The sequence below is a fragment of the Nomascus leucogenys genome, chromosome 5 (genome assembly GCF_006542625.1).
Source record: "Nomascus leucogenys isolate Asia chromosome 5, Asia_NLE_v1, whole genome shotgun sequence".
NCBI lineage: Eukaryota > Metazoa > Chordata > Mammalia > Primates > Hylobatidae > Nomascus > Nomascus leucogenys.
The window spans coordinates 25,545,127-25,571,944 of NC_044385.1; the positions used below are offsets into that span (position 1 = coordinate 25,545,127).

Consider the following 26,818-nt stretch of genomic DNA (forward strand, 5'->3'; position numbering starts at 1 on the left):
GACATATTCAAACCATAGCAGTAAGGTCACCCCAAACACTCAGGTCCTCCAGTGAGAGGGGAAGGGAGGGAGACATGGGTGATCAAGGTGGTAGAATTAGTGAATGGAGAACAAAATTTAAAAATCTGAGCATTTTTTATTCTGAAATATAAAAGTAATCAATTTTAAGAAAGCTTAAAATAAATTCAAGGAGATTAACTTCATTGATAATAAGTTCTCACATTTACATGGTAAGGTGAGTTTTCTGAACCACAACCACCCCAGGATGACTTTAGAAATGCTGAAAAACCACAGAATTATAGTCCATTGCACAGCAAGCATTCACTTACTCTATGTTGAATTAAAAAAAGAAAGGAAGGACATTTTTCAAGGAACATGGTGTCACAGAATTGTGAGAGATGTTATCAAGCATTTGATCTAACCATCCCATTTTACAGACATAGAAACTGATTACTTATCCAAGAGGATATAAATAGCTAGTAGCAGTACTGGCATAGGATTCATGTTTCCTAACTGTCAGTTTAGGGTGTTTAAAAGCCCAACCAGTATATAATCCTTTGGATTAGTATCTGAGTTGTTGTTAAATAAGCAAATCTTGTGGGTTCAAGTATTCAGCCAGGTCATTCCATAATTTTTCTCATTACCTTTCTTAGGAGCATACTTAGTGACTGATCGAATGAGCCACCTGATGCTCCCTTACATTTGTATTCAGTCTTCCTATAAGGAGTTTATATATTTTCTTGTGAAGGGAGTATAATTTGGAGGTTAAGAGCACAGATTCTGGAACCAGGCTGCTGAGTTTGAATTCTGATTTTGCCAATTATTATAATTTTGAACTTGGACAAATTCACTTTTCTGTGCCTCTGTTTGCTTGTCTATAAAATGGGGAGGGTAATGGCTCTTTTCTCATGGGCTCATTTGAGAATTAGATAACATATGTAGAAGCGCTTTGAAAAATAACTAATGCATACTAGCTAACATTTATTAAAAATCAACCATAATTATAATATTGAATCTCTACAATAATAATTCATAATCTGCTTATAGTCAACTGACATATGAGTGGTATAGTTTAGTAAAATGCTTTGATGTCACCACTAATGCAATACAAGTAGGAAATACTTTTCTGATGCTTGGTAGATCTTTTTGTTTAAAAGTTTGGAAAAACCCAGTGTTTCTTGTGGGGTGGATAGATAACTACATAGGGTTTTTTTTTTTCCTGAAATAGTACTGTGCTGAAAAATTATATGCTATTTCTATGTAAGGAAATCTTATAAAAGTCTTAGCAGAAGCACTTTATGTATACTTATTGTTAAGATATTAAGAACATTTTAGAAAGGAAAACATAATATTACTAATCCCGCCCTGACTGGCCTAGTTTCATTTTTACGTTTCTTTTTGTTCTCTACCCATATATGTGCATGTTTTTCAGGGTTTCTCACATAGAAACTGAAATTCATTTTCACTTTATATTGCATGTACTTTTGCTTCCTGTGTTGTCATCATAGATTTTCTTCTTTAATGCTGTAACCTGTCTTATTACCACATTTTACTTACTTGCCTATTAATATAAATTAAGATTGTTTCCAAGGTTTTGATATGACAAGAGAAACCTCTCGAGGGAAACCCTTGTTTGGAATTTTCTCCACCTTCCCACCTGCACTCCCCATTTAGAGAAATGGGTACTAGCTGCCATTTTGGGTGCTAGTTGCCAGTTTGATTTTATTTTTCCCCCCAATTCTCTTTCACTTTTTAACTTCTGCTTTTCTTTCCTGAATGTAAGATCCAACTACCTATCAAAGTTGTGAGTTTTTACGGACATCTTTATCCTTGACCACAGGTCTTGAAACTGATGCTGAATGTGTGTGTTTACCACATGTCCTGTAAGGCACATATTGCAGATCTTGGACCTCTTTGGTGGATAGAGTGAGGACATGTGGAAGCACCACTCAGCGCTATTAAAAATCAGAAGCTATTGTGGAAGCGAATGATCTGGCAAGGCTAACAATGGCTCCTTATTTCATAAATATGAGTCACTTCCAGTTTTACACTGTAGATAAAACACTCTGAAAGGGACAATAAAAACAGCAAGAGGTAGACTTAGTGAGACGCTGAGTAGATGTGTTTGTGTCTCCCTCCCTCCCTCCCAACTTTTCTAAATCCTGAGGTTTTAGTGCAGTGCTGAAGTCTTCTAGGGGCTTAAGCAAACACAGGCAGCAAAAACACATCAGAACGGAAAGATAATTCCCATTAGTTCTTTTTGCCAAATTGAGGTAAAGTGCCCTTTAAATAGGAGATAATTCTTTGACAGATAATTAGCTTGTCTTCCTTGATAAAATATGTGAATTGGTTGAGTTTATTATAATTAATTTTGCATAAAATCTATTCATGTACACTTACTAGGTGAATCTCTTCATTCCTACCTTGAGGATGGCTAGAAAACCCCATTTCTGCTCCAGTGAGAATAGAAAGAACTGGATGAATGCTGTGGTTATGGAGTCCAGGAAGCCCTCTCTTCCAAAGATTGGGAGGAGCTGAATGTGGGATATCATTATTAAAAGACACGGAGACTTCATATTAATATATGCATTTATTAAAACAAACTTTGAGAACACTTTTAGGCCTGAGAATGAGATGCTACAAAGTTGCCTAAATAATTACCTTGAAATCAATCTCTTGCTAGTGACATTCTTCTGGCTTCCCAATGCAGAGCTTTTTCCAGGGAGTGGAGTGAGTGATTGGCTGGGTGCAGCTAGCTGTTGGCTGGGCGGTGGCTGTGGGAGGTAGCCTGAGAGGGCACGGAACAGTTGCTCAATGACTCAATGAGTCAAAGCTCCTCTCTGCAGTTTTTCTTCCCCCTACTCCTTAAGCCATTCTGAGCTCCTTCAGGCATCCTCATGTATCTGTGCACTGCTTTTGGGGTGTCTTTTCTCATTCAAAGCTATTGTCATGGCTACTTGATTTGGCTCATATTAAAACATGCACTGGGAGATGTGGGAGTGCTGAAATAAAAGAGCATGCTGTAGTTAATCGATCAGAGAGCCTCTCTTTTCCAAGTTGAAGTGTTTCTTTTCCTGAAAAGAGAGTGGCTATTTGATGTTCCATGGGAGCTGAATGACTTCCTGGTGTAGTGTGGCTTATAGCACCTCAGATTTTAGTCATTGGTCACTACCTCTCCACGTGCATGCACGCACATTCACCTGCAAACAAATGCACATTTTAGTTAACATTTGTAGAATGGGAACAATTATGACACTGAGCATTAACTCATTTAATGGGGATAGCAGTAGTATTAAATCTATCTGCGGTGTCCAATATAGTAGCCTTGCTGCAAGCCAAACGTGGCCATTGAGCACTTGAAATGGGGCCAGTCCAAACGGAGATGTGCTGTAGGTGTAAAATATATACTAGATTTCAAGACTTTATATAGAAAATAATGTAAAATATTTCATTAGTAATTGTTTTAATATTGACTCTTGAAATAATATTTGCACATGTTAAGAAAAATATATTAGCGATATTTTACCTGTTTGTTTTTACTTTCTTGAATGCAGCTACTAGAAAAAAAATTGTTATTATAGTAGCCTGAATTCCATGTCTGTCAAATGTTGCCAATCTCAATATGGTAATAACAGTATTATTATCCCCACTTTTTAGATGAGGCAATTGAGGCTGAGAGAGGTTAAGTGAGTTGCCCAAAGTCTCACAGCAGAATGCCAAATTCAGACCTGCCTGACTCCAGAGCCCACACTCTTCATCACTAAGAAACTGTTGTATAATAGAGAATTTGTCTAGCCATTGTCCTCAGTTCCTGGGAAATAATTTCTAAACCCTTGGAACTCCCCGAGTGTTAGGAGTGTCTTTGTTATGCATGATGAGCCCCTTGGATCACACCTGTGTTTATGCTAATGCGATGACTCAGGATAAGAGTTTGTCATCAGAAAGACATGATTAGAAGGTCAGGGCTTTGTATTAGTTCATCTTCTTCAGCAGAGGAGAGTAGGACTGAAGATTGAGTTCAATCACAAGGCCAATAATTTAATTAATTATACCTAAGTAATGGAACCCCAATAAAAACTCTGGACACCAAAGCTCAGTTAAACTTCCTAGTGAACACATTGCTGTGTCAGCAGGGTAATGTGTCCTGATCCCACAGGGAGAGGGCCTAGAAGTCCCATATGCAGGACTCTCCCAGATATTGCCCTGTATGTGTCATCATCTGGATCTTCCTGATTTGTAGCTTTTATAATAACTATCATCATAAAGATAGGGCTGCATTCTGTGAGTCATTCTAGTGAATTATCAAGCCTGAAGCATTGTAGAAGCCACAGAATTTATAACCAGCTGGTTAGAAGTGTGGGTGGCCTGGGAACCCCTGAACCTGTGGCTGGCATCTGGAAGTGAAGGCATTCTTATTTGAGACTGTGGCCTTAACTTGTGGAGTCTGCACTGACTCTGCTTAGTCAGTTTCAGAATTATATTGCAGTATTGCAAGAATAGACTGCCTTTTATTTGGATGTATGTATTAGGAGACCGGCAGCTGAGAGAGCTAAGTGCTGCAGCTTAACTTGCTTATCTCTGTAACACCATTTCCTTGGTGACAATGGCCATTTGCATTCTAGACTTGGAAAATGACTCAGTCTTTGAGCAACTGCTTTTGACCACTAGGATCAGTTGGGAGGCAGGCAGGCCTCTGAGACCTTCATACTCAAAATCCTTCAGGCTGTAATCTCTGGGACCTATTTCATCTCCCAGTTAGCATCATGTTAGTGGTGGTGACAAACATATGTGTTGGCCCTTCTTTGGTACCAGGGATTCTTAAATATTGGTTTTGGGATTGAGATCTTCATGGGAAGCTGAGACAGGGTGATACTATGGGTAAGGAGTATTTTGATTTTTTGTTGTGTTTTTTAATCATTTGCCTTGTCTGGAATTACGCTTTTGTGGTATGTCCTATTACATTTCATAAACAAGGTATTTAGTTCAATTGTTGCTTTTTCTTTTGGGGCTTTTGTTTGGATTTTTAAGCCAAAATCCATGTGTTTTATTTATTTTGGTTTAGTTTCTTCATGCCTGCTTAAAATAGACACTGTCTCTTGTCTGTGGTCCTGGTAACCACTACTCTTCTGTTTCCTGCTCAGGCCTGGCCCATGTTCTGCAAGGCTCTCTTAGGTCACCAGCTCCTAGAAAGTTGACTCCTATGAGTACCTCTTGGGGCCACCTTAGAATGCAGATTTCTAAGAAAAGTCCAACATAAACTCTGCAGTTATTGGGAGGAAAGTTTCCTTCACCAGGGGAAACCAGGAATAAAACAAGATTTTGGAATGTATAAAAGAGGCCTCTTTCAAAAACAAATCAATATGACTTGTTTTTTTCTAACATGGGCCAGCCCTGGGCACTTTTCATCTGCCACCACACCAGGCCTGCTCTTCAGAGGTGTTCAGCTTTAAGACTAGGGACAGTTCACACCAGATAACTATGAGGCAGTGTTCTCTGCCACTCAATGACTGTGGAAGTCTCAGTTCCAGTTTCTGAGAGGGGGAGAGCAAATTCATCAGAACCAACTGAAGAGGTACAGAACATGAGGCATTCACTTCTCACACAGTCCCTGAGCATCTCACCTTCCAGAATACCAGAGGCTTCAAGGCCCTTTTTGTACCTTTCAAGAGCATTATAGCGTGCTATTACTCTTTGAGAGATCTAGGGCTGTAACAGCCCTTATTTTTAAAAAAGAGAGAACTGTGTTTGAAGAAATAGCTCTTATGATATGATTGTGTGGTTTCACATGGTCTTAAGGTCAAGTAACTTGCCCAAAGGTGCACAGTTATTAAGAGGGATAAGAGGAACCCCAAATTACTGATTTCAGATCCAGTGTTGTAGCCCTTCAAAAGGAGATAGAAGAAACAGGGCCACCTGGGGGTGGTGAAGATACTGTCAGAATTATCTGTTACTGCTTACCACATCTAAGTGAGAGGGTCAGCAAGCTCTTGAGAGGGCCCACCTAGATCTTAGCTTGTGTATACCCTATACTGAGCATTGTGCCCCCATTTCATATTTAGTGCTTAATAAATGTATATTAAACTGAATCGAGGGCCCCTCCTGCTGCTCAGTGACATCCCTCAGGGTGACTTTCCCTCCTGAGCCTTCTTTTCTCTTTCATGACTACCTTCCATCCATCTCTACCATTCATCACTCACATAGAATGTCCAAGAAGTAGGGGCGAAGAGAGAGGAGAAGGGGTAAGAGGCCACCAAGTGTGATTTGCGTTTAATCTCAGCCCTCCCTGGAAGGTGCCCATTTGCCACACTTAAGGGTGGCCCAGCACCCCTGTAAATTGCCTCTTCCTCATAAGTCTAGTCAGCCCTCCTTCCCAGCCTTGGAATGCCAGGATTTCTAAATCCTTGTGCTGAATTCACCTGGCCAGTCCTGCACCCGACTGTGTGAGTTACAGCTAGATGGCATTGTTCAGATCAATTTTCAGTGTGTTCTGAAAATGTTTCTTCTGCCAGTCCTGTCCCTGAATTTCCCTAATGTTCCTTCCTCCTTTCCCTCATTAGATTTCTCTTTGGGGACTATTTTTTCAATCAAATCTGGCAAATCCATAGCACAATGCTGAACAGCATATAATAGATGCTTTACAATAAACTGGTCCTATCTCATCTCATTCCAATGTTCACTGAATCTAAAAATAATTAATGAGCACTTACTACATACAATTCAGATGCTAAACAGTGAATACTTAGAATTTCTATTAATAACTACAATGTAGTAGCTGATTTAATTCTTGCAATAACTATTGTTGCCTGTTAGTACTATTATTAGCTCCATTTCACGGTACAAAGAGGTTAAACAGCTTTGTCAATATCATACTGGAAAGTTGTGGAGACAGTCTGGCCCTAGTGCACCAAACCATTACGCTCTATTTCCTCTAAGACAAAGAACATCTTGACTTTCTTGGGGTCCAAATTTTAATAAGAACAATAAACAGGGAAGAAATAAATAGGTAACTTCAGATAGTGATAAGTCTTCTGAAGACAATGAAACTCTTAAAAAACTTCATGATATGATAGAAGAGATTTGGAAGGGTAGCTGTATATTGAATGTCAGGGAAGACTTTTCTGAGAACACATCTGGTCTGAGGTCTGAATCACCTACATGAGTCTAAAGAAAAATAAATTTTTATCCTACCATACTTTCAGAACACCTCTGTGGATTTCTCCCCCCTACACACAGAGCAGTCTTCCAGCAGACACTAGCAGAATGTCTTGCAACTTAATTTTGACTCTACCTGGTGTTAGCCTCAGACCCCACAAGTTGAGGGCTTAGTCCTACAAGATTACCCCACCTTCCCCGCACTGGTTATAAATCAGTATTTCTGCAGCCCCCTCCCTGGGTGCCATTAATTTTCTAGGACAGTTCGCAGAACTCAGGGAAATGTATTTACACATTATAAAAGATATTACAAAGAATATAGATGGACAGTCAGATGAAGGAGATGGATGGGGTTTATGGAGGCTTCATTACATAGGCATGATTAATTACATCATTGGTCATTGGTGATCAACTCAACCTTCAGTCCCTGTCTCCTCCCTGGAGGTTGGGGGATGCGGCTGAATGTTCCAATCCTCTAATTAAGCTGTTTTCTTTCTGGTGACCAGCTCCCTTCCTGCAGCTATTTAGGGACCCCCAGCCACTAGTCATCTCATTGGCATTCAAAAAACACTCATAACTTCAGAGATTCTAAGGGTTTTAGAAGCTATGCTACAGGAACCAGGGGCAGAGATCAAATATATATTTTTTCATTTCACAGTTATCACAGTGAGGATCTACAGGAAGGGAGTTTCCAGAAGAGGGAACAGCAAATGCAAAGGCCTGGAAGTGGGAAGCAGAGCACCCAGGATTTACACACCCTCTGACAGCTGATTTTGTTCTTGCCATTGTTTATTCATGTCATATCATACCATATGATATCATATATGGTTTATCAAGGCTATATTGAAGTTATAGAACACCAGAGTTGGGAGAAACTTAAAGATTACCCTAAGTCCTGATTGTACAGGGGTGGCAAAAGAGGTCATAGAGCTAGAACCCAGTAGAGTCCTTGCCGTCAGGGCTTCTGTTACCCTGCGCAAAGTTAGACATGGCTTCAGGGGAAATGGTCGAAAGTCTGATGGTGCCAGATATGGGGTGCATCCCAGGTCAGCGCTTCATTCCCCATGCCCCAGGTTGAACTGATCATTACTTGGCTGGTCCTCCACTTAGCCTCAAGTCCACGTTGACAATATGTAATTCCAGCCCACCTCCTCCGAGACAAGCAGTGTTTTTAATTGTTTTGTCTTCCCCCTAATCTCAGAAGGTGTTCACCCAGGCAGGGACAGGCTAGCTTTTTTTTTTTAACCCAATGTAACTTTGTATGTCTCTTAGTGCATGGAGACCTCACCTTGCTTCTAGTGGACCTGTCAAAGCTCAGCCCTCATGGTATGGTGTGATCATTGGACATGACTGAGTCCATGTTGAAGGACAGCCCATGCCTTTTCTTTCTGGAAGTTGATCCTTTAGTACTCAGCCTTGCTCATTATATTCGCCAAATATAAAATCCAGCTCAGTGACTTGAGGAAGTTGTTGCTATGCCTTTTGTGAACTGAAAACATCGGTTCAGGAAAACAATTCAAATTTTGATGCTGACATTTGATCCTTTCCCCTACCACTTCCTGAATTCCCTAAGCCACAGCTCGTTGACCTCCAGATCCTACTGAAATACACAGTTATAAATGCTGTTTGTTGGACATGGGGGTTTTATTCAAAGCAAACTCAGATGCAGCATTTTTGGCTGGACACTTCCATACATGATTTTAGCAATGGAACCCTATCCAGGCTTCACTTGTGTAACTTTGTCTTGCTTACTGCTTTCCCCCATCCCTCCTGTCATGGATGTTTCTAGAGGACCTTTTGTGAATGTAATTTCCAATGGGAATGTTTCACAGTAGAAATATGCTCTCCTGTGAGGCTCGCACGTGACATTTCTGAAGATTTATTTAATTGGACTTTACTTAAATCCCACTGGGAAACATACTTTTGCTGTGAAGCTGTGATGTGTTTAATTTGGGGTCTAAGATAAATGTTGGTCCTCGGGGTGGATGGTTGAGCAACAGTTTTCCTCTTGTACAGTGGGCTTGTGTAATGAATAGCTTTACTGGGCTTTCCTCTGTTTGTTTGTTTAGCAATGCTTCATTATTTAAACTTCTGCACTGAAAGGCAAGAATGTTTTTAGACATTCTTTAGAGAATTAAATAATAATGCAGAATATCTGGTTGAGCTCTCAGGAGAAATATGGCTTTGTGTTTTATAGCACTCTCCTCCTGTTAACATTCCTGTCTCTGCAGCTTCCCAGGATGATCTCATGGATTTTTTTCCCCCTCCTTTAATCCGTCTTGATGGATTAACCAGTATTAAGTTTGAGACCAGTGAGCAAAAAAGGTGGAGCCCTGACATGGTATAGAGTAGCCTCCCCAGTACACAGAATGTCTCCAGCTAAAATATTCTTCCGCCCAGAAGGATGCCACATGGAAGTCATGTGCCAGTGCTGATCTGAAAGCGGGTATATCTAATGTGGAGGGAAGTGTCTTTGGGAGATGAGTGGGCTTCTGTGTGTGCATGTAGCTGGTTCATGGAACAAAGGTTCTGCAAGGCTTACTGCGCTTGCCTTTTATAGGCATGCTGGTCCTTTCAGCACACCCCCACCCCCTGCAGCCCCCACCCCCACCACCCTGCCACCCCCATTCTGACCTTGGACCATTTTTGGCTTGGCTTTAAGGTATGATACCAAGTTGGGTTGGCTCTCAGGGGCTTTGTTCTCAGGCAGCCCACAAGTTTTGGTGTGGCTCTTCAAAAGTAAGTATTATACGTTAATTTCGAAAAGTAAGCTACACTGGGAATTACAAGTGGCACTATATTCATTTGGGCTGCTTTAACCAAATGCCATAGACTGGATAGCTTAAACAACAGAAAGTTATTTTCTTACAGTTCTAGAGGCTGTAAGTTCAAGATTGGGGTGCCAGCATGGTTGGGTTCTGGTGAAGGCTTTCTTCTTGGCTTGCAGACAGCTGTCTTCTTGCTGTGCCCTCACAAGGCAGAGAAAGAGAGACAGCAAGCTCTGTGTTGTCTCTTCTTATAAAGGTACTACTCCCATCACAGGAGCCCTACCCTCATGACCTCACACTGGGGATTAGGGCTTCAGCATACGAATTTGTGTGTGTGTTTGAATATGGGGAGGAGAGATACAATCAGTCCATACCAGCCACTAAAAAATGCATTCAGAAAAGGAAAGGGTATGAATTTTGCCCAGGATTTGAAGTGTGTGTAAATTATACCATTTGGTAAATCAGTGTGTTCTCTCTCTCTCTGTTTCTTTTCCCCTCCCCCCCTTTTCTTTTCAAGCACATATTGACCACCTGTTGTGGACTTTGGAACACTCAGGAGCTTCCCACTGAACTCTGAATAAAACCTGCCTAAGAGGCCCTGTGAGGAGGGTCCCTGCCTCCCTGCCTTCCCCTCTCCTAGCCCTTCTCCCCACCTGCCTCTTGCCCAGTCATTGTGCCCCTCCACATTTGGCTCCCTTGAGTCACTCAGAGGTCCCCTGAGTTCCCTGCCTTTCCCAGTGTGTTCCCTCTCCCTCTGTTCTCCTGGATTCCGTCCCCTCTCATACCTCAGAGAGGCTGTCCGTGAACCCCAATCTAATTAGTCCCCTCTCATAGCACCCAGGAACTGGAGAGTGGCTTCCGTTATGACTTATCCTAATTTGTGACTGCCTTCTGGAATCTGTGTTTATAGTTGTCATCTGTCTCCTCCTGATGGAGTGAGGAGGGGCGGGGAAGGGGCCTCTGCAGCGTGTCACTCACCTCCTCAATTCCCAGAATGTTTGGGGAGGGTTTGGTCTTAAATACAAGAGATTATAACAGTGAAAAATGTGTTAATGTAACTGGCATGTCTGTTAACAAATCCCAGAGTTGATCTGAGTGTTTATGGTGTGCCTTTCTCCCTGGGAACCCGTTGGTCTGTGCTAACATAGGTAAAGTTTAGACATGTACAGTTAGAGAAACCAGAAAGAAAACTGAACTTGCAAGTTTTCAGGAACATGGGGGCTGGAACTTGGCTGTCTTTCTGTTGGCCCCTGACCCCTAACCCCCAGACTGGATCTTGGTAGGCACCCTTCTTAGCCATTCACTTGAGTGAAGCCCAAAACCCTTTCCTGGAAAGCAAAAATACTTACTCTTATTTTCTTTAGTTGGCATTTTTGTTTGTTAGTGAGAATGGAGCTCAATAGACGTAGATAAAATCCTGGTGAGAAAAAAAAGAGACTACACAGGCTGGGAGGAAGGTGTGCGGATGGAGGGGACACCTGGATCCACCAGAAACATCTGTTCTGACCCTTCCATTCCAGACTAGGATTAAGAGAGAGCAGAAGGCAATTCCCTGCCCCTCTGGCAGAGGGACTGACTTGAAGTCAACTATGCCCACACCCTGCCTTCAGGTGGTTCTTACTGAAAGCTTTGTGAGACAGAATGGGGAGGGTGAGTTAAAGATGGTATTCTCTGCACTAGCAGAGCCTTACTGTGTGTTTGGCTGGCAGGGATGAGTGCTCTATCACTCTTCCCAGCCCACCTTTGACTTTTTAAAAATAGGTCTAACAAATATTCTGTGGATTCGTTTGAAATTCAAGCATCAAAATGTATTCCAGGTAGAATGTCTCTCTTTCATGTTTTCTTCCCATCTACTACTGATGGATTTATGAGAGACAGAGGTGGAGGGAGAGGGAGAGAAGGGTAGAAGAGGGGAGATGGCAGGGACAGGGAGAGAGAAGAGGGAGAGGGGAGGGGAGGGAGGAGGGATCAGGGTAGAGGAGCAACAGTGGGGGAGAAGAGGTGAGGGAGAGAGGAGTGGAGAAGGGCGCAAAGGGGATAGAGATAGAGACCAAACCCAAGGCCCTGGTGGGGAAGAAACCAGAGTCATAGAGTCTCACTGACTTCTGCAAAACCTGAGGGGGTTCCTGGCTCTGGGAACTCTTGAGATCTTCACGGTTCAAATCCTGCTCACATAAAAGTCATCTGCTTATTAAAATAACACAAAGCTGTTTAATTGTTGTCTTTGTGGAAAATTACATGACTGTCATCAGCTGTTGCTTCTGGCAGTGCTTTCTGTTCTAATGTAAATAAATGAGGTAACAGATTTAAAGAAACAGGCTGTATTTACATACTTGTGAGGTATCCTCTTAAAACAATCTGCCTGTGTTATTCAAATACACACAAATTAAACTTGTGGTAGCTCAAACATTGGTTATTCATTAAAGCCTTAAAGTCGAAATGGTAGGAGGGGGGCAAGAGAAGTGTACCTCCCTTCAGGGGGTAGGAACCAGAGGCTGACTTTTCCCTGTGGACTGAGCTACTCCAGCCGGCGGAAATCCAATCCCCAGCTCTTTTCTATACCAATTCTGAGGCAACTTCTGAGCCAGGAGTGGAGGGTGGTGGGAGCAGAGGGGAATCTTTAAAGCTCTGACAAAAACTTTCCAGGGTCAGCATTTCTTGGAAGGCCTCGAATTAAACTTTATTTTCAATTTTCATAAATCGCAATTCCTAAATCATTGGATGTTTCTGACTCAGTTTACTTTTTTGAGGTAAATACGTGGGCAATCATTTCTTAAAATTCTTCCTATTGAGGGCATGGCAAAGGTTTTATCAAACAAGGAAAGAAACAGTATATTCGAAAATATAAGAAAAATGACAAGAGACCCCTCCAATAAACAAGTTAATGACTGGAAAAAGTAGAAGTATATGGAACAAAAAATCGTGAAGAAAGCACACTGCTAATTATACAAAGATTAGGAAGTAGCAAAAGCGACTGTTTTAGTTCTTGGTAAGTGTCATCAGCAAGTATTAGCTTATTTCTGGAATGCTGGATTTTTTTAATGTTGGGGTGGGAGGGATGGCACATGATCTGAGAGAAACAATAGTAACTATGGAAGTGGCTACCTTGTCTGGGTTAAATAACTGGGGTTCCTTGTCTCACACCAAGAAAATTTAGGACATGGACACACATGAGGGGTTTAGAAGCAGAAGCTTAATAGGCAAACGACAGGGAAAGGAAAACAGCTCGCCCTTTAGTGAGAGAGAGGTGACTTCCCAGAGGAAAAAGGCCGGGTAGTGGTGAATGCGCCAGATTTTATAGTCTGGCTTGAGGAGGTGGTATCTCATTTACGTAGGGCTCACAGATCGGTTTGACCAGGTGTGAGGTTTACACAGCACTCAAGGGAGGCTGGTCACCCCACCCTAATCTTATTATGCAAATGAACTCTCCCATTGCTTGGCGCCATCTTGTCTGCTCCTTACTGTACACGTGGCTGGCAGAGAAGGGAAGATGGAGCCGCCATTTTGAACATGTCTAGTCGCAGGTAATTCTTTTCTGCTGGCGTCCACCCCTGCAAGCTCTCAGTTTGCTTGTCTGTGTCTGCAGCTCAACTTTACAGGCTGCTCTTTGTTAGAAAATGATTTGGGGCTGCTTTTCATTAAAAGGAAAACCTTACGGAGGACTTCTGTACCCTCACTATCTGCCTAAGTAATTTCTTCTTAACTCCTGTATCACTATGATACCAAAGTTACTATACGATGACAACGCAAGCAATGTTTATTTCATGTAAGTGTCAGTATTCTATATTATGTTGTTTTGTCCAGACAATTCAAAGAAAAGACTGTTGTTAACTCAAAATTCAGGCAAATTCTGGTATCAACTGTTCAGAATTTTTTTTCTCTTAAAACATTACTAAATACTACTTGGTTAGATGAGCTAAGTAAAAATGAACAACTTTTATTATTGGAAGATAGTTTTGGGATGGCTATTCTGGAAGTGATTTCAGCCTATCATTTATCACTAGGAAAACACCAGGAAGATCTTTTTATTTGATTAAGTTTTTGAAAATTATTTCCAAAAAGAAATTGACCACCTATCTCAATACCTCTTTCCCTATAGCTCCTGTTGGTATCTAACATATCAGCAGTCACCTGTCTTCATGTGACTTGGGGCTAATTCCTGTGTACAAAGGGATTTAAATAAGACTAGTCCTGCTCTCCAAGGACCTAAATTCGATTAAAGCTCTTAATTTGGATATACACAGAAAGGAAAATATATTTTAAAAGAATATGTATTAATAATGCAGTTATAGTTGTAGAGTGAGGCTGCACGTATACATATAATAAGTTGTTGAAACTAAGTTTTTATAGAATGACCGAGAAAAACTTTAAATACCTCAACTTAACTTATTGAGGAAATTGAGGTATGAAAAAGTTGTGTGTGTGATAACTTTACGTCCATTTCAAAAATTTCTAGAAGTATACATATATTTTTAGAAATATACCAGAAATGCATTTTTGGCTATTTGATACGCCTAAAAAATGTCTTTTTTTTCAAGGCTTCTAAAAATCATAGATATAAAGAACTAAATATAATGAGGTTTTCAAGGGAGACCACACTAACCACCAGCCCCAACCCCCACTCTGCATGCCACTTCCTCTGGCAGTGATGGAGTGTAGACTAGGCTAATAGCACTGAGTACACTTTTAGCAGAGCAGAGCCACAGTGGGCTGTCCTCATGGCTCCTGCTTTGTCCTCCCTCTCTGGTGATGCCCCTGCATGGGGCTGCCTCTGCAGGATGGTCTCCTCTTCCCCACTGCGCTGAAGCAACTGTACCAGCATCAAAAGTTCATCTCTAGCAACACTGATGTTGACCACTGTAGTCTCTGGTCATCTTCCTGCATCTGACTACCTCCAGCGCTAGTTAGCTTTGCTGCTCCATTTGATAATCATTCAAATAGCTGCAGGGTTTGAATGCGTTCTTAAAATACCAGGATGGCTATTGTACACGCAAAATCATTGAATCATTACGAGAGACCTAAGTAGTAGTATCCTATTTTATAGTTATGGAAAGATAGCCCAGAAGACTTCAATAACTTTAAAAAAGTCACACACTTAGCATGTGGCAGACCCACTATTCTAAATCCAAGGCAAAGCTCTTTTTTTTTTTTTTTTTTTGCTGCTTTATATATCATCCACTGTCTTTTCTAGAGTTGGCTTTTAAGATATATCTGTAGATAACTGTGTCTTCTTCACACAGGAAAAACCCATGAATGGAGGGACTAAAATATTTTTAGATATATCTTCCTAAAAGACTTAATAATATAGCAAGCCAAATAATGTGGATAGGCACTCAATGGGATTCAAGATCCCATTATATTATATATCTGAAGTTTTATGTATATGTGTATATTTTAAGCTTGTGATACTTCCTTGTTTATGTCTTTTCAAACATAAGGCATTTCACATGTAAGCCAGACCACGCTGGTTTGAGGGAAGCAGTCAAATGACGTGATAATAAGAAGACTTCTCTCTGACTCATAGTCAGCCTCCTAAATCTCTCTCTTTCCCTGAGTAAGATAAATACTTCTTTATCTCGTGATTCATACCTTATACCTAGTGAGACAACACTCCCATTCAACTCTCTCTGCCTCTGTTTGATAGGGCCTCCCTTTACTCTTCTTGGGAAAGAAATACAAGTTCCCTGGGGGCAAGATCATAAGACAATTTAAGTAACACTTCCTTGGGTATTTTACAGCAGGAATGATTTTCATCTTGAACTTGAAAATACCCTACTGTAAAATACCCAATTCCTACTGTAAAATACCCAATCACATCTATGGAGTATAAAGAACATTTCACAGAAAACCAGAAGTAGAAATAATCTTTGTGGATTGAGCTGCTACCCACCCCTGCCCCACATGTTTCTCCTGTTAAGGTAGGTGATATTCTGCCCTGAAACTTATGAAGTGACTCTGACCCTGTCTTTGAAGAAGATTTCAGCCTTGACAGCCTGACATCAGCTCCAGTTCATCCAGGCTTTGTTCTTCCACAGATTCTTGTGCTTATAGAATCTTGAGTGGCTCTGATGTTCTGTTCCCATGGAATATATCATAGCATCCATCTGTTCTTGGTATAAACAAAATAGTATCCAACTTACAGCAATGTCTCTCCCACTTAAAATAAAACACCTAACTGTCATGTAGCATTTTATCCATATTGAGAGCTCTGTGAGATAGATATTATTATATTACAAGTCACAGATATGTAAACTGAGAGGCAGAGACATCAATAACTTGCTCGAGGTTACAAGGTAAGTGATAGGAGTCAAGATTTTTAACTCAAGCAGTCTGGCTCCAGTCTATGATCTTAACCACTATCGTCAAGGCACTGTTTTACTTTAAAAGACTGGTTACTCAGTAAGAAAAACTAGGCAACAGAGAGGGGTGATCAATATGCTTATAGCAAACTGTAGAAGAGTCCAATTTTAGCCTACACCCCTCCCCTTGGTCTTTGGACATTACTTCTGTTTGCTGACCTTCAGTGAGAGTGTTCCTTAAATTTCTGGAAACAGCTCACTTTCTAGCTTAGCATAAGACCAAAAAGTGCCATCCACCTTTACAGTATAAAAATCTCTTGCTTATAGATTCTGCATTTGGATGTGGTTTCTTTAACTCACCACCCAGCGCACTGCTTCTGAATCACATTACAGAGGACTCTTCTGTTTCCAGGACTGCAGTAGCCAAAACAGCAACAGGAGCTGAAATGCATCTATAAAGAGAAGTTTCCCACTAAAACTAGAATCCATTGCTTCAGTAGGACTGTCACTGAACTGACAGTGTGTTAGAAGAAAGCTGGCAGGCAGTATTTCCACATATAGTTCTTTAGGGGTGCTAGGTATTCTTTGTTGCTGCCATTTAGAATCAATGTACTGACCACACTCATTTTGGCAGAGAACCTACTTTTGAGATAAGCTTTGAAAATGTTTGCTGACCCCCACCCCGCCCTGCCTCACTCCACCCCAGCATTGTTGCTCATGGCTACAACATGTTCACACTAATAACTGCAGGCTGTTGTGCACATAGGGAAGTTAGCCACCTCGGTAGAAATTAGAGGAAGGGAAGAAGGAGGGAAGAACAGTTTTATTTTCAAAATCCAATTCTGTGGTAAAACCAGAAATGCAAAGACAGTCTTTATTAGGAAAGCTAGGACCAACAAAGTGAAATCAGATATATTTGTTTAGGAGAAATAGGGAGCTGTTGCTTTCTTTATGTTAAAAGTATGTTACGCAAACTTTAAAACTGCTCGGATACCTTGGTTCCTAATTCTTTTTTGTTAAATAAAATTTGAAAAGTAAAAACTCAGGAACATTAGCTTATATAGAGTCTTTATATTAAGCAGATTTTTTCTTTTTAGATCTTTAAAATGGTAGTTTCCCAAAGTGATGAAAAGAAAAAGCACTTAGAATGTGCTGGACATTGTTTTAAGGTACTTTATTAACCATTTTAATCATTGCAACAGTACAGTGAGGTAGGTACTATTATTATCCCTGTTTTGTATACAGGGAAACTGAGGAACAGACAGGTGAGAAACCTGCCCAGGGTCTCATAGCTAGTGTTTGGCTGTGCTGGGGATTCAAACCCAAGAAGTCCAGCCTCAATACCCCTGCCCTGAATCACTGCACTGCACTTCGGGCTCTCATGGACTATACGTGTGCATAGATCAGTTGGAATTTAGGACAAAGGTGATGATATGGGGGGTAATAAGACATTATTTATTGAATACCTGGTTGTGTATCAAAACCTTTACATAGGCTTCCTGAACTATAACCCTGATGGGTAGATGATATTACATCCACTTAATAGATTGGTAAACTGAGGCTTAATGAGGGAACCTGACTTGCACAGAGTCTCACAACTGCTAGGAGGCAGAATCATAACTGCAGCTAGGTGTGTTTGTCTCTGATCTTTGCTCTTAACCTCCATGCTACACTGCTCCTGCCTTGTTTGTTAATTATCATGTTCTGATATTCTTAAATAGTAATAAATATAACATCATCAAGGTTCCTCATTAAGTGATCAGTCACTTTGGCCTCTGGTGACATTTGATGGGATAGGGTCGGAGGAAAGTAACTGGAAAAGAAAAACCAGATTAGCTTTACTCTTCCCCCTCCAGCTTTCAATTTCAACCCTTCCCCAAGACAAGAAAACAATCCTTCCTGCAGACTTCTCTGGAAAATCCACCACTGTGAGCTTCCACTGGTTTGTTTTACTTTAGGCACCGTCCACAGAGAGAGTTTTTAACTGCAATACATAGCTGTGCATAAGCCTTATGGAGAACTGATGCCCAAGATGATTAGCAGACTGGCAGTTGAACAGGAGACTATTTCTTCAGACCCCTCAAGGAGAATTTCCTTGTTTACCTTATATGTTTAAATTGTAATATCTCCTTTTCTCTCCACCCCTCCCACCTCCAAATATTATATGAACAGAGTTCCTACATGGCTTAAGCATACAATACACCCATACTTTTGCACATAAGCATGCTCTGTGATTTGGAGCATTCTGTGTGTCTGTCTCAAATTCCCTCCTCCCCCCACTCCCCCATGGGTTTTTTCCCCCCATTAGGCAAATGGAAGGCCCATGCCACCTGTTAGCATTACATCATTGGCTCCCCAGAACACAGTTGCACCAAAGGCCTTAAACAAAGTAGTTCTTCTTGTATTGTTTGCACTCAAAGAGCTGATATCATGCCAACTGATGTCATTGTATGTCTTTGTGTAACTGCTATGGCAACTGGGCAGGTGGGGAGCCTCCAGCTGATGTCATTGAGAAAGGAGGTGTAGAGGCAGAATTTTAAAAAGCTGGACGCTGCTTTTTTCTGTGTGTGGGGTTTTCTAGCATGTGTTGGGTTTTCTAAACTAGCTGCTTTTAAGACAAATTACAGCTTGAGTACCCTAAATAAGAACAGAGAGGTTTTTCCCCTGCTTTTAGAGACTTCTTTTGAATTTGTTTTATTGTTCTTTCCTCTCATCTTGTATGGAAAAATGTAACAACTGCCTTTTTTGAAGAAAAAAGTGAATTAGGTTCCCATCACAGAATCTGTGTGGAATTTGGGTTTTTGTGGAGGCGAAGCTGAGCAGATTTTAACTCTTCAGAATCCCTTTTGTGGAGGCTGTGATGATGACAATGGGTAGTTTTTATCTTATTTATTTTTTAAGTCTTCACTGGTGAAGTTATTTTGCATATTTTCTTTCTTCTACTTCAGAATTAGCTCTTCAGGTTCGAACTTTATTGTCATAATTGCCTAGCAGAATAAACTATCATATGTAAGGGCAGAGGTTAATTCTAGAAATCAACTGAAATTCGTATACAGCTCTTGTTTTTCTTTTCAAAAAGCTGGGGTAGGTTTTGACTTCTTACTTTCAATGAGTAAAGTGAACATACTATTGCCCTTTGAGTTTTCCTTGGATCATAACCATACCTTAAGGAGAATATGATTTCTCTCTTTTACACAGCCAGCTCCGGGTCCATTGGTTGTGAAGAGTCATGAGACTCGGTCTAGGTTATGGTCTGGAGTTTCCCGCTGTGGTTTGTCAAAGATGAGACTTGAAATGGAGAAGAACATATGCTAGGCTCAGAGGCTAGTGGACAGATAGACTTCCTGTCCTTATTGCAACATAACCGTCTCTGCAACATAACCGTCTCTTGTTCATGCTTTGGGTTTTCTGCCTTATCTCCTGGAACTATCAAGACAGCCACAAGCCATCTGTCTTTGAGGGTAGATGTTGTGTTCTGGTGGCTTTCAGCTAATAGGACTTTTCCACTTCCCCCTCTTCTCAAAGGGAAAGCCAGAGTGTATCTAGTTCTGTTTGATTAGAGTTAGAACTCAGTTGGCACTAATAATGTCAATCCAGATTTTATAGCACTTACATGTATATTATTATAATTTGAGCTTTGTAATAATCCTTTGGATTTATCTGTGCATGCCATTGTGTGTAAAAATATTAGCAGAAAATTTAAACAATAAACTGTGATCCGTAAATCCCCTAACTTAAACAATTGTTCTTTTTTTGTACAATTCTTGAGCTTTTGGTGAATGTTTTTTACTTAGCTTTTAAAAAATTTAATATTAAACCAAAATGTTTTATTTATTTTCACATTCTTTTTGCAACTACTCTTAAACGCTACATAATACTCCGTGGAATGAATGTAATAACTTTTTTCTTTTATTTTTGTGTTTTACTTGGCCTTTTTAAAATATATATGAAACAGATAATATTGAAGTGAACATCTCCATATATCTAGCTATCTTTGGTTAGATGATTTCCCTAAGATCCATTCCCAAAAGTGAGATTGCACTTGTTCAGGGGAAGGTTTGCATTTTAAAAATGGAGAAATAAGCACAGTTTATAAGCTTTTTATGCTAGACCCATAACTCTTGGGAGGCAGAGCAGAGCCGTAAGCTCAAAAGTATGCATTCACACATCCACAAGAGGTTTCTTGATGGGTTTATGTGCCCACAAGCCTTGGAAAGTCGAGGAGTAAGCAACCGTGCTGCTCTCTCATTCTGTTCTACTAAAAGTCAGGGTTGACAAATGTCAGGGCCCTACATGGAGAATATCAAAAAAGATTATAAGAGCAATCCTTCCCACCCCACCCTGGCTTGTCTTTTCCAAGTACTTCTCTGCTGATTTCACCTGTGGGCAATCATATAAATAATATAAATTAAAATAGTGAATACCTGCTGAGTTCTCCTGTGTGCCAGGAGATGTGCTAAGTATTTACACGTATTCATTTATCTCAGGCTCACAATCACACTCAAAGGGAGACGCCATCACCCTCAGTTTACAGATGGTGGAATTGAAGCACAGAAATAAATGAACTTAAGTCATAGTGTCAGGAAATGATGGTACCCAGTTTATAATCAAGATAACCTGTCTGTCTCTTCCAATGTTCCTGCTTGTAACCACTCTGCTGTATTGGGAACAAACTTGTCCCTCTGGGTGAGGTGAGCTATGAAGGGTGCAAGACATGCTCCTGTGGTGCTGAGATTCCACCCGAAGAGGTCATCTGTGCCTTTCTTGGCTCCCAAAGCGCAGGGTTCTATGTAGGCCACTGAGCATATGGCTCTTTGAGGCAGGTCACATTTGCAGCTGACGAAATTGCCTGATGCTGCGTGGAACTCTTGCTAGGGGAACATGCCCTCATTTATAGAAAGAGCACATTTTCCAAGTGCTCCATGCAGTGATACTCCCCGAAGCTTGTCTTGGGTCTCCAAATGGACTTTTATTTTTTGTTTTATTTTTATTTTTGTTTATTTTTGTTTAAATACATATTTATATATGTATTTAAAATGTGCATGAACTACAATGCAAACTCATTCTAATGGGGAGGTGGCATGCTCTGCGAGCTCTGAAATCTCAGTCACTCTCAACTTCTGTGTTTGTGTTCTAGGTGGACTTAGTAGTTTTAAGCAGAACCATGAAAACCTCTGTGACAACTCCCTCCAGCTCCAAGAGTGCCGGGAGGTGGGGGGCGGCGCATCCGCGGCCTCGAGCTTGCTACCTCAGCCCATCCCCACCACCCCTGACATCGAGAACGCTGAGCTCACCCCCATCTTGCCCTTCCTGTTCCTTGGCAATGAGCAGGATGCCCAGGACCTGGACACCATGCAGCGGCTGAACATCGGCTACATCATCAACGTCACCACTCATCTTCCCCTCTACCACTATGAGAAAGGCCTGTTCAACTACAAGCGGCTGCCAGCCACTGACAGCAACAAGCAGAACCTGCGGCAGTACTTTGAAGAGGCTTTTGAGTTCATTGGTAACTATCTCCCATAGGGAATTTTCATCCTCTGCCTTCCTTTTCCCTCCGGCTCTTGCTTTGATATCAAGTTTAAGGTTTATTCCTGTGTTGGAAAAGAAAAGCTGCCCTGGAGTTTTGGAGGGCTCTGCTACCTGAAACAGCCTAAGCATTCTCCTAAGTCATAGCCTGTCGAGTGTATCCAAGCCATCAGGATGGATATAAAAGGACAGTAATTGAATTTGTTGGGATCCATTCAACTAGAAATCCTCATCCCTCAAGTTCTCAGTGAAATAGTGGTAGGGGTTAGCATTTATGTGCTCTATAACCAGAAAAGTGGATGGAATCGGAGTAAAAGTAAAAGTAAAGTAAGGAATAGCAAAAGTAAAAGTAAAAGTAAAAGTAAGGAATCGGAGGTCAGAGCTGGTGCTGCTGCTACTTGATCTACTAGCGCCGTTGAGCACCTTGGAAGCCATATCTAGTGAATATGACACCCCTTCCAAACACACCTATGCCTTCCGGTCACCCTACGAGGCCTTATTCATCCAGCATAAGGGGAGACGGTACTAGGTTTCCTTTGACAGTCTGCCCCAAACTCATTGAACTAGGAAAGATCAGATTGTGTAGACAGAGTAGTTCCCAAGGAGGAAGTTTTAGCAACAGCAGGCTTTAATCCCCAGAAGGAAGCAACTATTAGCCTAATCCTAATCTTAATTTCTGCAACTTCTATAGCCCCGAACTGCTGTAAGACTCAAAATATCACTGAACGCAGTGGCTCACGCCTGTAATCCCAGCACCTTGGGAGGCTGAGGCGGGCGGATCACCTGAGGTCAGGAGTTTGAGACCAACCTGACCAATGTGGAGAAACTCTGTCTCTACTAAAAATAAAAAAAAAATTAGCCAGGTGTGGTGGCACGCACCTGTAATCCCAGCTACTCGGGAGGCTGAGGCAGGAGAATCGCTTGAACCTGGGAAGCAGAGGTTGCAGTGAGCTGAGATCACGCCACTGCACTCCAGCCTGGGCAACAACGGTGAAACTCTGTCTCAAAAAAAAAAAAAAAGACGACTCAAAATATCATTTTGGGAGCACCTACAATATAGCAAAACTCAACATTTGTTTTTTTTTTTTTTTTACGTAACTTCAACTTTTATTACCATAAAGTTATTACCATAAAGGGGTGGCCTAGTACTTTTCCTAAATATTACAGCAGGTGGTTATTCCAGGAAGAATACAGTTAAGTGGAGTGGGGTGTTCCTTTGTCAGAGAAAAAAATAACAGCCTTAGGTTTAACAGCCACTGGGGTCTGGCGGATTTGCTGTCGTGTTGACATCTCCAGTCATTTTGCCAAGCTGTTTTCCTTGCTAATTATGCTGTCAGCACAGGACCGTGGAATATTGAGTCTGAAAGGAAATTCAGGGTGATCACGGAACTTAGAGAAGTAAAGTGACTTCTCCAAGGTCCTAGGAATTCTAGTGTCCAAGAAGGGGCCAGAATCCAGGATTTTTGACTCCCAAGCCTGAGGCCTTTTCACAACACGCTAAGGCAATGTTTATGATGCCCTACTAAGTAATTCCCAACTGGCAACACTGAGGATGCAGAGATACTGCAGATTCTTTATTAATAAAATCTGAGCCAAACGTGGAGCACTGAGGAAGAAAAATTTCTCAGCAAGCAGATGAGGAACTTCTGGTTGATACATGATGTGAGGTTATGACTGAGCTTCCATCTGACTTAATTCCAGTTGGAGGAAGTTAGGAAATTGTTTTCTATTTAATGAGTAGGGTAAGATATACTTGTTCTAAGAGGATTTCAACCAAAGCTCTCACATTCCTTATAGATTACTCAGGCTTACCTGCCATTTTTTTTTTTAAGGAAAACAAATACCAATAACAAATAGCATTCAGCCTGAAGAACAACTCCGTATCACAACCTGCATAGGCACAATTTTATTTTCATTGTTATATTATTGGATAAACTGAAATCTTACAGTCTTGCTTTAGGAAAAAGACAGCAGGTTTTATAAACATAATAGCTTTCACTGAGAGTGTAATATAAACTAAGCAGCATCTAAGTTTAGTGTTTACACCAGTTTATTTATTCCTGAATCAAGTGTGTGTAGTGGAACCCGTGGTCCATCCAGGCACTTAGAAGCTCATTCTGTCACCACCATGCTTTCTGGTCTTGACTGGGAGCTAAATACTGTGTGCTGAAGGGAAAAAGCTGAAAAACGGAGATGCTTACTTTTCTTGAAATGCTGTTGACTATGAGAAGTAAACCTCATCTGTAAATTTTTAAGATGAAAATTTACATCAGGATTTTTTTTTCCTTGGTCCACTAGTGGGTAGCCAGTAGATGTAGTTTAGGTGAAATCACTACTCTGTCTACCCCTTCTCCTTCCCTGTTTATCTAATTGATGTTCCTTCAAGGAAGCTTTCTTAGGGATGCGTTAGAGTCTAGAAATGTCATTAAGAACCTGTTCAGGCAGTGCCCACACACTATTGTCTCGAGCTTTTAATTAATATATCTGAAAACTTAGCAAGTCTTCCTCTTTCAATTGTTCTGGATTTTGAGCCATTGCTGGGATTCCTCCATCTTCTGCATTATTGCCACATTGGAATGTCATATGTGGAAGCAAACGGGTTTGAATGCTTGAGAGGTAACACCCTCAGCCTATATACTACTAGCCTTTAGTTAACTTTGCAACAACAACTTTTTTTTCTGGGGAGAAGCTGAACATAGTATCTTTCTAGTTTAGCTTTATTCCTTTAACCTTAATCAGGGTTTAGTAAGACTAAAACTCTTATCCATTTAATGCCCATTCCTGTACAGAGCAATTCTATAAAATAAAGTGTTTTTTCTGTATTACAAGTGAGAGAGTTGTTGTTACTAGCACTAGGTTTGTTAAGTCACACAACCGAAAATTGGAATTAACATCCTTAATCCAAAGAGGAACTGTATATATATATATATATATACACACACACACACACACACACATACATATATATGTGTGAGTGTATATTTTCATGTGTGTATATAATTTTTCCTTCATTCTTTTTTTTTCTTTCAGTAGTGTAATTCCAGAAAAAAAGAGAACAAGACATCTGAGAGAAGGTTCAGCGTGTGTTAGAGGTGACTTAATCAATAGCTTATTCAACGTGAAAGTTAACTGTGTTACAGGTCTGGCTTCAGGCCACTGCTGTCACCCGTGAAGCAAACTGTTCCTATGAGCAATTCTTTCATTTAAATGTAGATGTATAGCTTCTTGTTTGTGCTAATATCAACTTTAGCCAGTTCTGGAAGTTGTGACATAAATATACATAATGAACTAGTGGATTATACTTGGCTTTAAAACTGTTTTAATTCATTATTTCTGTACAAAATAAGGCATTGCAAAGTTGAGATAAAAGAAGTTTCTCTCTCCGTGCCTCTCTCTTCCATCTTCCCTTCATCTCTTGTATTTCTCCCTTTTTTCAGAGGAAGCTCACCAGTGTGGGAAGGGGCTTCTCATCCACTGCCAGGCTGGGGTGTCCCGCTCTGCCACCATTGTCATTGCTTACTTGATGAAGCACACTCGGATGACCATGACTGATGCTTACAAATTTGTCAAAGGCAAACGACCAATTATCTCCCCAAACCTTAACTTCATGGGGCAGTTGCTAGAGTTCGAGGAAGACCTAAACAACGGTGTGACACCGAGAATCCTTACACCAAAGCTGATGGGCGTGGAGACGGTTGTGTGACAATGGTCTGGATGGAAAGGATTGCTGCTCTCCATTAGGAGACAATGAGGAAGGAGGATGGATTCTGTTTTTTTTTTTTCTTTTTTCTTTTTTTTTTAGTTGGGAGTAAAGTTTGTGAATGGAAACAAACTTGTTTAAACACTTTATTTTTAACAAGTGTAAGAAGACTATAACTTTTGATGCCATTGAGATTCACCTCCCACAAACTGACAAATTAAGGAGGTTAAAGAAGTAATTTTTTTAAGCCAACAATAAAAATATAATACAACTTGTTTCTCCCCCTTTTCCTTTTAAGCTATTTGTAGAGTTTATGACTAAATAGTCTGTGCAGGTTCATAGACCGAAGATACTACACACTTTAAACCAATTAAAAAGAACCAAAAGTAAATAGAAAAGACATTGAATCACCAAGGCCTGGGATCAACCTGGGCTGTCCACACAGAAAAAAACCCAACCAAACCAAGCCCTGTTGTGCTCACTGGTGCAAAGAGAAGATCAGGGCAGCTTAAGTGGTCTAAGAATCCTTCAGGCATTCTTTAAAGGGACGAAGGATACCTTTGATTTTGTGTGTTTCATGCTCTGGATTTTTTTTTTCCTTCTCTGGGTTTAAGAGATTTTTTTTGAAATAGTGAGGAACTGACCATTATATGCCTTCACTGGCTTCTTGTGCAATAATATGATGTTTTAAGTGTGCAAACAAGTTAGAGCTGGCAGCTGAATGATAGACAAATAGTGCAAATTTGCCAGCTTGGAGATAGAAAGGAATTCAACAATATATCAATTACTTTCCTTCCCACCTTTTTCCTTTTTTTTCTGATTTGATTCTGGTTACAGTGCCATAAACCTTGTTACATATGTATATCAGAATGTAAGAAAAAAAATTTATTTAAAAATATTTTTCGCAAAAAAAAAAACAACCTTGGTGTGTTTCTGTTGATTGTGTAAAAATTTATTTTCATTATATAAATGAAACTGGTTTGGGATGTGTCTTTTTTCCCCCCTGTTTTACCTTAACTCAGGTTCAAGCCTTTCTTAGCTCTGGTAACTTGCATATATAACAAAAAGTTGAAATAAAACAGATTTTTATATAGGGAAAGAGAGATGAGGAAGGGAACATATCCAGTTTTCTCACTGTGAAACAGAGAATTAGCAAGGAAGTGAAAGAGCTCCAGTATTGATCTGCCCAGTCACTATCCCTTCTATTCTCACAATGCTGTCATCCTCTCCTGCAAATATCATTCCTTTTGCACTGGGGAAGGCTTGCATTAAGGGGATCCCATCTGCCTTTGCGCCTTGGTGACCAAATCACTGCCAGATTGATTGGTGAGAATTCAGTGATCTCCCTAGTGGCTATTTGATAAATACTT

The 26,818-nt window shown here is 40.6% G+C and overlaps 1 protein-coding gene across 1 annotated transcript in view; it reads left to right on the top strand.

Annotated features, from left to right (window-relative positions):
• DUSP10 (dual specificity phosphatase 10) overlaps positions 1 to 26,427 on the top strand; it is a 40,720-nt gene extending 14,293 nt beyond the window's left edge. The window contains exons 3-4 of the mRNA XM_003265073.4: positions 21,357 to 21,728; positions 25,186 to 26,427. Of these exons, the coding sequence (XP_003265121.1) occupies positions 21,357 to 21,728; positions 25,186 to 25,451 (638 nt within the window). The 3' untranslated portion in view covers positions 25,452 to 26,427. The remainder of the gene's footprint in view (positions 1 to 21,356; positions 21,729 to 25,185) is intronic.
• The last annotated feature ends 391 nt before the right edge of the window (positions 26,428 to 26,818 follow it).